The 13390-nt window shown below is 38.7% G+C and overlaps 2 protein-coding genes across 2 annotated transcripts in view; both read right to left on the bottom strand.

Moving 5' to 3' along the window:
* Positions 1-1668, bottom strand: part of LOC102752785 (chromosome unknown open reading frame, human C3orf38) — a 6828-nt gene extending 5160 nt beyond the window's left edge. Inside the window, exon 1 of the mRNA XM_015569704.1 lies at positions 1139-1668. Coding sequence (XP_015425190.1) covers positions 1139-1265 — 127 coding nt within the window. The 5' untranslated portion in view covers positions 1266-1668. The remainder of the gene's footprint in view (positions 1-1138) is intronic.
* A 5662-nt stretch (positions 1669-7330) lies between these two features.
* The window catches only part of ZNF654 (zinc finger protein 654), a 16944-nt gene continuing 10884 nt past the window's right edge, over positions 7331-13390 (bottom strand). The window contains exons 3-4 of the mRNA XM_006772573.2: positions 9959-12302; positions 7331-8961 (exon numbers count right to left, since the gene is read on the bottom strand). Of these exons, the coding sequence (XP_006772636.1) occupies positions 8954-8961; positions 9959-12302 (2352 nt within the window). The 3' untranslated portion in view covers positions 7331-8953. The remainder of the gene's footprint in view (positions 8962-9958; positions 12303-13390) is intronic.

Here is a 13390-nt window from a genome sequence, read left to right on the forward strand (position 1 = left end):
TCACTGCTTTCTAAGAGGTTGCCTTTTCATATGTTTAGTGATTATATTTTCCTCTTTGAGAAACATTTCTTCAAATCATTTCACATTCTTGTACTGGGAACCAAGTAAACCCAGCATTTCGATGTATTACAATTTTAAATTCACTCACTATCACTTTAGAGGTGGTTATGTAAAAGACATAAAAGCTGAAGAACTACATTAGGTCTAAAACCATTCTCTTAGGAATTTCCGCTTTCAATGTTCATGGTTCCAAGTTTCAAATGAGAGATGTTCTTAAATGATCAAAATGTAAATCTGACTTAAGTAGAAAAGTACAGTGTTAAAAAGCGGCGTCTTTTATAAATAAGTCACTTACTACTATGGGGGGCTGGAATTTTGACATTTTAGAGTAAAATCCAGCAAGTTTAGAATAAAACTGGCCAGGTGGTATATAAAATGAAACAAACTATTAAGCTACTCATTGCATTTTTATCCGGACTCGTTACAGTCAGGCTTATGTTTAATAACCCTTGAAGCAATGTGTTTCTACACAAAATCTCAGAAAAAAAACCTGGATCCAAGAACATAGATGAATTCAAACACCCGCTTTTATTACAGTAATAATCTGTTTTATCAGGAGATGGAACAAAATGTCTGATATTCCCTTACAAGCTCGAAAATGCCTGAGCGGCTAACAGCTGACGCTCAGCTGATCGAAACAAAATGGTTCCTCAAAATGGTTCCTTTTTTTTTTTAATGACTATTCACGTTCTCTAAACAAGCATTTGCCTATATTGTTCAAGGGGTAAAGCCAGCGCCGTTTACAGGGTCACAGCCTCCGGGGGGGAATGGCGCAGCGGGGCCGTCCGAGGCTGCGGGAGCCCAGACTCCCGCGGGCTCCGTCCTCAGCTGATCGAAACAAAATGGTTCCTCAAAATGGTTCCTTTTTTTTTTTAATGACTATTCACGTTCTCTAAACAAGCATTTGCCTATATTGTTCAAGGGGTAAAGCCAGCGCCGTTTACAGGGTCACAGCCTCCGGGGGGGAATGGCGCAGCGGGGCCGTCCGAGGCTGCGGGAGCCCAGACTCCCGCGGGCTCCGTCCCCGACCCGCGGGCCCGGAGAGCGACCGCCCTTAGGGGTGGGGGTCTCTCCTCACCTTGGCGGTTTTCAGGCTGCACCAGGCGGCTGGTGACGGTGTCGCACAGGGCCATGATCTCGTCGGTATCCAGCAGGCCGAGCAGGTTACGACAGCCCTCTCTCTCTGGGCAGCTGAGCCCCGACATCTCGACCCCCTGGAAGGGGGGAGAGGACGACGCCAATAATGTCGCTCCTTTAGGCCCACGGGGCCGGCGCCTTGGCAACAGGCACCGGAAGTGCCTTTCCGGGTGTTCGCCGCCAAAGCGCCTCGGGTATTCCAAACCCTTGGGCGGAAGTGATCCCGCCAATGAGGTCGATCAGGAAACGCGAGGTTCCAACTTGTCGTTCCGGGCTGGCCAGGACGGAGCGAGTCCCTTGAATCTCACTTTAGGAAAGCACCGCATTTACACTGAGAACATCGACTTTCCATAAGGCAGCTTGTTGCGGGAAGTGATGCCCCGAAAGCCTTAGGAGTCCCTTCTCCAAAAGAGCGCCTGGGAGGGCTGCGTAGGTGCAGGTGCGTGAAAGCGAGGGCGCCTGGAAGAACGGCGAACTCCCATGATGCCCCGGGCCCGGCCAATGGAGGCGCTTCCTCCCCCCCGCCCGCCGGCCCCGGGAGCGGTTGAAAGTTCGCCTTGGCCACTTCCAAGTTGGGCGTGCCCGCAGTTTGATATTCTTGAGTTGCGTGGTACTGTGTTAAAATAATTTGGTTTCAACATCATACCATGGAAAGCTTTTCGGGTGTGTTTTTTAAAATCACCTCTCCTATGCCACGCCTGCCAGCTGACTCCCCTCCGGCAGGGTCGGCTTCGCTCCCGTTGCGGTTCCCGCAGACCAGGTCCGAGAGGGGCGGTAGCAGCAGGTTAAATGCTGGACGCCAGAGGCCAAGGCTTTAACCCAACAGTTTTCCCACGGTGACCGTGGCGAGCTCTTTGGACACTTGTCCCTTAGCCCGTCTCGAAACGGAGCTAGTAGAGATGCCAATGTGGGCTTGCAGGCAAAGGGGGGCGGGGGTGAAGATGAGTGCCTGCCCTTAGAAAGAGCTCAACAACTGTTAGCGTCACTGATACTCTTACGACAGCAGCCCACGTTCACGGGGGGAAACAGTCATGATCCGCGGGAAGTCCGGTTAGGGATCAGATTTAAAACACTTGCGTCTGTTTCCCGTTTTTAAGCCGTGTTTTAGATTCGTCTACATTTAATTAGTGTATTGCCATTTAGTAGCTGAAATGTAGACGCATATGCAGATCCCGTGAGCAAATTTAATATTTTTTAAAAAACACAGCGAAATATCAGTCATAAAATGTACTTTGAATGTAGTCTTCAGAACAGGCGTTCACAGCATCCTTAATCTAATTTGGCGGTGGATGCTGTTTGGGTGTTTTACTAAACAGATACCAATTCATTTCTCGTTAAGCATTACTGAGTGCTTAGTATGCTCGGTATTGAAGATACAGAAAAATGATACAGACCTTCCTTCGAGGACCTTTTGGGAGTGTGGCAAGTAAAGCATGACAAGTAAGTGCTCATCAGACTGGTGTGGAACCACATGGATGGCATGCCCAACTTTTTCATTCATATCATTCGGAACATGTATTTATTGAGCATCGGCTTGTCAGGCACTGTTCTGTATGCGAGAAATAAATGCAAGTCATTTGTAGCTTGCATTCGAGTGAAAGGAAGCTAAAAATAAACATACAAGAAATTATGTATTGTCCAGAATAGTATGGATTAAAAAAATACCAAAAGGAGGGTGATGGAGAGGATGTTGCTATTTTATACAGGCTGTCAAGAAAGGCTTCTCTAAGCCACACTGAAGGAAAGACCTGAAGAAAATGAGAGCGTGAACTACAGAAGAGTGCCAGGAGGCTGGAGCAGCTTGTGGAAGGAGGAGGCAATTAGTAAGTGAAGTTAGAGTTGTAGTCACGATTGATCCAGAGCAGCGTTTCTCAACCCTGGAGTTTGGGGGTAGGATAATTCTTCATTGTAGATGCTATCCTATGTGTTGTAAGATACTTAACAGCATCCCTGGCTTCTACCTACTAGATGCCAGTAGCATCTTCTCTCTCCACTTACAGAGACCAAAAATGCCTCCAACTTGCTGAGTGTTTCCTGGGAGACAAAAAAAAAACACCCTTAGTTGAGGATCACTGATAATGAACCATCTGTCCAAAGTGCTTTCTAAGATGATGGGAATGTTCTATATCTGTTTTGTCCAATACAGTAACCATCAGCCACATGTGGCTCTTGAGCTCTTGTAATGTGGCTAATACAACTGAGGAACTCAATTTTACATTTCAATTTTAATTATATTTTCATAGCCACATGTGGCTAGTGGCTACTGTATTAGATAGAACCTTGCCATTATAGACTTTGGCTTTTATATTTTTACCTTCCTGCCTTCATTTCCAGTTATTCTTTCTCACTCCAGTCTAGTCGCAGTGGTTCCCTTGCTGTTTTGTTATTTTTAAGATTTTTTAAAAAATTGATCTTGAGGGAGAGAAACATCGATATCAAAGCATAGCATTGATTGGCTGCCTCCTACACAACCCCTATCGGGAATTGAGCCCAATCTCCACACCTCTAAGGGCTGTTTCCATTAAATCATGTTCTGGCAGTTTCACTTACTGAATGGTTTTGAGGAAAGAAAAGTTTTCTTGATTAGAGTGGTTTGGGGTATTAGGTCTTACTATTAAAATATCCATTCACCCCAAAGTAGTTAAGTACTTCTTCAAATTTCCTGGAAACTGAGCTTCTGAAAAGGCTGAATTTAAGGCAACATAGTTTACCTCCTCTAGGGAAATAATGAAGAACATTGTTGCTTTAGGTCTGCAGTTTTCAAATCTTAGTGTGTATCAATCACCTGGAGGATTTCTCAAAAACAGATTGGTCCCTCACCTGACCAAAATTTAGCATTTCTAACAAGTTCTGAGATTCTGCTGCTTTGGAGACCATTGGTGACCATACTGTGGAAGAAAATAAAACATCAAATAGCTGTCTGTAGCCGACTTCATCCTTTGTCTGTGAAATCACTGATCCTCAGGCAAGTCTGGCCCTCTCAATTTGAATGTATTAGATCCACTCATGATCTGTATTTGTAGGAAAAACAGCATGGCAGAATGGAAACTGGATTATGGTTTTAGGACACATCTGACTTTTCAGTTCCACCTATTTATTAGCTATGAGACTTTATTTAACCTTTCTGAATCTTGATTTTAAAAAGCAGTGTTCTTATTTATTGTTTTAACAATTAGGGGTTACACGTATAGTTTGTACACTAATTTAATAAAACAAGAAGCCATTTCTTCTCCAGGTGTTGGACCCATAAGGCATGAACTTCTCTTGCACTTTTAATTTTTATTCCATGTACTATTGGATTGCCTCCATTGTAAATCTTGATGTAGAGCCAAAACTTGTCTCTGTTATCAGTTGGTTCTTGAAATCAGCATGGATCTTACGCTATGAAAACAACCTATTTATTTGAAAGGTACTTAGTAATATTTGATTGCTTCTCAGAATTCCTCAAGTTTCAGGAAAAAAGTATAGATAACCCCAATAATTTTATCTAAATACCTCAAAGCATTTAATAGTCTAAGACCATATAGTCATAAATCATAGACTGAGAATTCTAGATCTCAACTCTATGCTTTAATAACTTTCTCATAGTGTTTTTCAAAGCATAACATTTGTAACATGTACAAAATAGTGTATTTAACACAGTATATGTTCTATCATTTGCAGTACTATCTCATCACATTAAAGAGGTCCTTTTTCTACATCAGGCCCATTTTTTTCCAGTTGCAAGTTATAGCAAAGTGGAGGGGGTTTTCCTGTTAGTGAACCAAAAATGTAGGAGCCCTCACTTTTAGACACAGATTAATTGGCTTAGACATTTTCCCATTGAAATGTTTTTGTAGGTGGTTAATTTTCATCATTATTTACATCTTATTTCCAAATGACTTCAGTTTTTGTTTTAAGTTCCAGCAAAAGCTCTTCATCTTTGAAGAATTACCAACGTAAACAAATCCATCCAGTCTCGCTTCTGATAGTTGTCTTCCACCTACCTCACACTGAAGCCATTTACTTGAAATGACTTCCGTAACCAGCATTCTAACAATGTGTAATTCCTGCATGTGGACATTAGTTAAAATAATTTCTAAAAAGGTCTACTTAATTAAACTTATATTTATTTTTTTCTATATTTTTAAAAATCACTTAATAATCTAAACATGATATGAACTGAAATACCTCATTCTCTTAAAAGACATAATAGAAATTTCTTATTTAACATATACCTATTAAGCCTATTTCCTTTGAAGGGTTGTGTTACACAAAAATGAACACTTCAGCCCAGCGGGTGTGACTCTATGGTTCGATTCCTGGTCAGTACACATGCCCTGATTTCAGGCTTGATCCCTAGTAGAGGGCATGCAGATGGCAGCTGATCAATGATCTCATCATTAATGTTTCTCCCTCTCTCTCTCTGTTTCCCTCTGAAATCAATAAAAATATATTTAAAAAAAATAAAGCAGCTTAAAAAAATGAACACTTCATTACCAATAAGAACAATGTTTTATTGAACAAATCTATGTACAGTACAAAAAACTTCTTGAAATGAGACACTATTGTTTATTGCAGTTCAATGGCTCAGTTTTAATTTGTACTCTTATAAAATGCAAAGTAAAATAATTTAATGTTCAACAAGGAAGCACAAATTCCTTTCTTGCTGAAACTGTAATATCTTTCACATATTAACAATTCCAAAATGCATATGCAGCATTTAGTCATTCTGAAAGGTGTTTTACAGTACCAAATAAATTAAAAAATAAACACTATCATCCCTTTTAGGTTTTTCATCCATACAACAGTTTAAACCAAACACAAAAGGAATACGGCTGAACCTTCAAGTGTGATTTCAGAAGAATCACAAGTTCAATGTTATAAATTATCTACTCATTATATAATTGGTGGTTTAAAAAAACAAATATGGCTAAAGCCCAAAGTACCAGTGTCCTTGTCCACGGAGATTCCTTTTTTACCTCTCCCAAAATATCTGAGCAGCAAAAATTCAGATTTGCTATTTTCTTGACCTTACTGAAACATAGAAAGTTAGTATGTAATGTTTTGAAGGCAATTTTTTTTATTTAAAAACATAGGATTGAAACTTGGTCCATGTAAGTTAAACATATCCTCAAAACAGAAGGAGTAAAAAAGAGAATAAATTGAGGAAGAAAGCTTCCTTTTCTTCTGGATCCCAAACTAGAATTGTTGGAAGTTTATGCATCCTCTACAAGCAAAATGACGTAAGTTTGTGTTTTATAAAACATACATAAAATGTACACATTCTTTCAATAACAATTATCTGAGAAATATATAAAGAGTGAGAACAATGTGTTCAAATAGAATTTTATAAGACATTCCTTGATTTATGTATAAACCGATTTATCAATCTCCCAAAGTTTTTCCTTAGCAACATAATAGAAATAAAACCTCAAAGACATAAAATAACATATGCAATATATTTAAAAACCTCTTGGTATGAACTGCAAAATGAATGAAAATAATTTGTAGACGTGATAGTTTCAACTTGCAAAAAAGTAAAGAGTTAAAAATGTTAAGTGGTAATTTTAAACTTCCGGAAAATGAAGCAGAAACTATATTTCAAAAATAACTTTATTGTCCAAATGAACTAGTTTCCAGACAGACTTAATTACATGATTATTTTAGACTAAACTGAAGTAGATCTCAAGTATTATATTTTTAGTGTCAGGGAGTATGGAAAAGATTTTAAGTTGACCTTAAAGAAATAAAAAATCTAATTGATTTGTGTTTACTTATGCAATTTAGATGTAAATTCCACAGCCTAATGTAGGCTACAATAAAAATAAAATTAAAAAACAAAAACCTAAATTTTATTGGAATGGATTTATGACTGTCAATTGTATAGTAGTGAATGCACATGATAACTAAGCTAATAAAATTGGGAAATTTTTTAGATATCTGACCTACCATGATCTATTGTGACTTGGAAATCTTAATTCAATAGTCTAGATCAGTGATGACGAACCTTTTGAGCTCGGCGTGTCAGCATTTTGAAAAACCCTAACTTAACTCTGGTGCCGTGTCACAGAGAAATTTTTTTATATTTGCAACCATAGTAAAATAAAGATTTATATTTTTGATATTTATTTTATATGTTTAAATGCCATTTAACAAAGAAAAATCAACCAAAACAATGAGTTCTGACACGTGTGTCATAGGTTCGCCATCACTGGTCTAGATGATGCCCTGGAAGAAGTGTCCCACTTGCTTGGTAACTTCATTCAAGAAACGTTAATATGCCAAAGTTTAACATTCAAAATATATGGATATAGTAGGCTCTGATCAGATTATCTGCTTTGAACAAAAATGTGTCAGTTGGAATACTGGAATATTTATTTGGTTGACATTGGTACATTACTAGCCCAGTTTTTGAAGAATTTGCCTTTGCATTTTTCATTTTATCCCTGCTATAGATTAACACATTATTAGGTAAAGGTCTTTAGTTTTCCTCTTTTAGAGAATGTACAAGTAGAACACATCTGAGAGGGTATTTTTAAAAACATTTTTTTTGTATTAATTTATTAAGTTAAAATCTTCCTTAGGAAAATTACTGGTCATCAAGGAAAATAAATGCATCAATATATCTTACTGTGTTCTTGCTGTGCAAATTTTTATGTAAATATTTCCTTTCATATATATATAAAAATCATCAATCAGACCAAATCTATCACTAATAAATAAGAAAGCATGAGTAGTATGGCTTATTTTATAACTAACTATTCTAAATGAATAAAACCAAAGTGTTCTTGACCTGATTCTTAGCTTACATATTTTTTACAGCCAGTTTTTATAGGACTGTACTTAGATAACTCACATTAATGTCTAAAGGACCTTACTATGAATCATCAAGCAATGTCCCAACACTACTCTATATACAAATAGAAATATCCCAGTGTGCTTATACCATTATTCACATTGAGGAATTTGCAATCAGTGTTTTCCACCAACTAGATAGCCTTTAATGGTCTTAAAATTCTTCCCATCTATCCCCAAAGTTACCAATGGTACTTCTTCTATTTAATTGACACTGCTGCCTTTATAATTCATTGGTATCACAAAAATGGAAAGTGGAAGGTTCCAGCAAAGCACTGTTTTGTCTTTTGGTTTTTTAGTTTTAAATACTGGCATGCCATACATTGAACTTTGACCTGTCTATTCAATCATCTGGAACAAGTTACAATCTTTTATGGATAGAACAGTGATAAATCAAGTTTTATTTTCATGTATCAGTTTCTAAATTATAATAAACCTAGTAGTGATTCCTTAAGCCATGTTTGATCAGAAGGGAGGTCAAAATCTGATTATACATGATAAGTCAACCATCCCATTTGTAGAATACTTTAAGTTGTTTATTGTAAACCAATCCCTCCCCCTTTTCAAATGGATTAACTCCCTTTCTGTAAGGCCATAGCTGGTTTCTCTTTCTGACTAGTTGCCTGAACAAGTTTCTCACTTAAGCGAAACTGAACGTGCTGCTATTAATCTCATGAACTTTTTTTTAAAATGTGGTTTTCTGGATAACTGGTACTTTGGGAGTTTTGTAATAACCCTTTTGGAATCTGAACTAGCACATCTCTGTGAGTTCATTCTAGACAATGTGCTTTGTCTTTAACTAATCCTAGACCACTCTAAAATTAAGGCCGTCAGGGAAATAGCAAACGGATGATGCATTTTCTTGTAGTGCTTTTTTCACACTACTGCTTGATCGACAGATCTTTCTGATACATTTTTATCAGGCACCTGTAAAACAAAACATGTCTATTAATTCAAATTTTATAGATGTTCAACTGGAACTCTAAGTCAGATTCCTGCTTATTTACACCCTTACACATTGAAAGAATATTGATAGTGGTAAAAAGGCAGGCAAGTTCTTCTGCTCATTTTTGTCTTTCATTTATTTTCTGATTCTTTTAAATTGTATTTGTAAAGAGGCTCAGTTTCACTTGGATTATAATACAACATGCAGATGAAAAACACTTCCATCATAATTACTTTGTCTCTAGAACCTTAAGTACATGAAACCTAGAAAGAAGAAAAGCTTCAAATACAGTAAAAATGATCAAAGAGTATGGAAAACCTGTGTACAAGTTCTGGCTCCCACAAGTTCATAGGCCTATGCCAATGCAAATTACTTAACTTGTGAATTTGAGTTTGATCTATAAAACAGGAATAGTGACATCACCTTATAATGGTTGTATAGACTAAAGGAAATAATGTATAGTTAGTTCTTTATTATCTACTAGAGGACCAGTGCACGAAAATTCATGCACTGGAGAGTGGGGGGGTCCCTCAGCCCGGCCTGCGCCCTCTCATAGTCCGGGAGTCCTCAGAGGATGTCCTACTGATGGCACAGGCCTGCTCCCTGAGCCACAGTCTGGCCTCCCTCTGCAGGAGGTGACCGAACAGGGGACGCCGCCGCCCCCATTACCCTGCCGCTGCCCAGCCTCCCTATGCGGGAGGCGACCTGACGGGCCCATCAGGGGACGGTGTCAGACCCCCCTATTGCCCTTCTGCTGCTGCTGGTTGCCTCACCCCCCCACCATCGTTCCCTCCCTCTGCCCACTGGCACGTGCCTTGGCCGGCCTGGTGCCGCCTGCCCCGCACCCCGCGTTCCGCAGTCCTATCAATTTGCATGTTACGCTTTTATTATATAGGATGCTATACAAATGTTAACTTTAAAGACCTGTGGCATTTTCTATTTCTACAGATATACCTACTGAGAAGATAGAAGACTTACTTTCATCATCTGAATCAAATCCAAAGAGTGCCTGACATTTCTTTTGTGCACGGTGAGCCTCAAGTGCTTCTGCATTACAGTAGGTGGTCAGGCATTTGCCACATCTTAATCTTTTCACTGATTTTTTACAAATGTTATCTTGATCAGAACAGGCATCTATTCTATCAGTCAGAAATTTTCTGCGTTTTGGCATACTAAGGTACCGTTCATCAAGGTAACTGGGAGGCAATGGTCTGACATATGGCTTTGATAAAATTAAGCCATATGAAGTATGTTCACTCATCAGATTTGGTTTGGATGGTGCCTGAGATACTGGCAGGGTACTGTGTTCTTGTGATACAACATTGGGTAAAATGGAGCCATTTTCTGTTCTGATTCTATTTGTATCAATTTTCATAGCAGAACCTGATGAAACTAAAGATGTCTGTTCTATTCCACCGTGTCCATTGACTAAATCAATAATACTACAATTATTTTCAGAATTTGGCTCTAGGTCAGGCATCTTTTGGTCTGTCAAGCTTATATCAGAAACAGTGTCATCAGAATGTTCATTTCCATTCTGAACTAAACTGTCTGTCTTCTTTTCCATACTGTCTATACATGTCTTTGGTTCTGTAGAATCTTTCCTTGATTTGCTAGTACAAACTGGCAGGCTAATAGCTTGTTTCTCATTACTAGATGAGTCTTTTTCCTGATAACTATTATTTGAGTCTGTAAGAACATCCCAAGCAACTGCTTCTCTTGGTTGTGCAGATGATTCTGGTGTTTTACTTAAATAGTGCTGAGCTTCATGTTCATATAACAGAGGAAGATCTTCAAAAAGCTCATGGCATTCTGGAAAACTACACTGGGCCTGAAATATTCTGTGACTTTTTGTGTGCTGAGCAAGCTGGAATGGCAGCTTAAACGATTCATTGCAGTTAAAATGCAAACAAAAGTACACATTTGGATAGCTGTGTCTATTAAGGTGATCTATAAAATGCTGAGAATCTTCAAACTGCCTTTGACAAAATTTGCATTTTCCTTTGCTCCACTTCATTACCGTTTGTCGCACATTTAAGTCAGTTGGATGTGCAGTCCTTGCATGTTTATTGAGAAATCCAATTCTTTTAAATATCCTAACACAACCAAGAGCAGGGCACTTAAAGTTTCCTTTTTGATCTATATCATATATGTCTTTTGGATGGCACAAAGTTCCATTAATTTTATGAAGTGCTGGAGTTTCTTGATTCAGGTCATAATCATCTTCTTCATAATCACCTTCTTCATCCTCTTCCTCCTCGTAATCATCCTCACATACAATTAAAGGTTCCAATACATTATTTATATAAGTGTCAGGACTGCCATTTTCAATGTTTTCAATGACATCTTCTGATACACTTACGGGAATTTCAGTGAATTCAGCCACATGCTCAGGGATGACTGCTTCGTTTCCATCATTGGAAGTATTACTAGTCGGTATTTCCAAATCTTTATTATTGAAATCTCCGTTTTCAAATGAAATTGAAGAATTGGAAAAGTTTATTTCTTCCAAAGCAGGAGTTTCCTGATCCTCCTGTTGAGCTACAGTAATTTGATGTCTTTGTATTTTTTTAACATGATTTTTTAAATGCTTCTGCATAAGTCCTCTGTTTCTAAATTTCCTACCACATATAACACAGGAAAAACTGCCCTTTTTCTGATGAGCCTGGGCATGCCTTACAATGTGACCACCTAGAAATTCCTTATTACATAACATACATCGATGCCTTGGGACACTGTGGTCTACTTTAGAAGTGTTAAGAGCAGTAAGGTTTTTCTTTGTGTTAACATGGCCTTTAGGTTGTACTCCAGATATATCATCAGGATCAAGCTCTCCAGTGCTTTGATCTGTAAAAGAGTCAACACCTTCATCTAAACATTTCTGTTCCAATGTCTTTTTTAGATTACCTATAGAATTTTCCAGTGTATTTTCATTTAGAAATTTGATTGCTGATTTATCACTCAGTAATGCTACACAGTTTTTCTTAATCATTACAAAGTTCCAGAATTCAGGATCAAAAAACAATCCCTTTTTCAAAATTGGAAGTAATTCAAAACGAACACGATTTTGAACACTACTGGTGCCTTCATTATATTCTTCATCTGGACATTTGTAAAGCTCTTCAACAGTGTGATAAGCTTCCAAGGAGCGCTCAAGAAAAAATATTGAGAGTGCACAAATCCTGAGGATCTCCAAATCATTTGGCAAGAAATGTGCAATTGTTTTATAAATTAGACACTTAGTTTTGGGATCATCATGAAGGTCTAGTTGTAGAGCACAACCACATATTTCAACACAAATTTGTAAGCCTTCTTCTTCAACCTGAATAAAAACAAAATATACATATATATATATTACTACTAAATACCTTTTAAATATTATACAAACTAGTTTATCTTTTTAAATTAAAACTCTGAAATGAAAGCTAAATAAACACAGTATTTCAATTGTACAATTTTCCTTAATGGGTAGCCTTAAATCTTTTGTAATATGTAAATAAATCTTTTTAAACTTGAGAATAATTTGCAAAAGATAGCATTTTCACTTCCAATTTATTTAATTTTTAAGTTTGTTAAGACTTATCGTATTTAGGCTAAGTATCCAGTCAGCCATTCAACCAATCAAAGTGTAATATGCTAACAATATGCTAAGGCTGCTCAACCACTCGCTATGACATGCACTGACCACCAGGGGGCAGATTATCTGACTAGTAGGTTAGCTTGCTGCTGGGGTCTGACCAACTGGGACTGAGCAAGACGGGCCAGACACGCCCTGGAGCCCTTCCTGGCTGGCCAACCTCCTGCATCCCTCCCCGGGCCTGATCGTGTACTGGTGGGGTACCTTGGCTTGGCCTGTGCCCTCTCACAATCCGGGACCTCCTGGGGGATGTCAGAGAACCGGTTTCAGACTAATCCTGGGACCCCACTGATGCACGAATTCGTGCACCAGGCCTCTAGTCCTATCTAATAAAAGAGAAACATGGTAATTAGTGTACAACTGCTACCCTTCCCATTGGCTAATCAGGGCAATATGCAAATTAACTGCCAACCAAGATGGCGGCTGGCAGCCAGGCAGCTGGAAGCGAAGATGAGGCTTGCTTGCTTCAGTGACTGAGGACTCCAACGTTCCCTGCCTGCTGCTGCCGGCCTCTGAGCTGCAACTCTAAGCAACTATGTTACAAATATAGAAGCTAAACAAAACTCCAGAAACCTGCTGTAGTCGCTGGGCTTCAGCCAGCAGGATTGCAACATGGTTACAAATACAGAAGGTAAACAAACGCAAGAAACCTGCTTTCAGCAGCGGAGGCCTAAGAGCTGGAGACAACCTCAAAGCTAAAGCTGGCCCAGAATAAAAAAAAGAAAAAAAAGAGAAAAGGAGCAGTTGGGAGCTTCAGTCACCCCCAGCCTGAA

The sequence above is a fragment of the Myotis davidii genome, unplaced genomic scaffold (genome assembly GCF_000327345.1).
Source record: "Myotis davidii unplaced genomic scaffold, ASM32734v1 scaffold1426, whole genome shotgun sequence".
In the NCBI taxonomy this organism is placed as follows: domain Eukaryota; kingdom Metazoa; phylum Chordata; class Mammalia; order Chiroptera; family Vespertilionidae; genus Myotis; species Myotis davidii.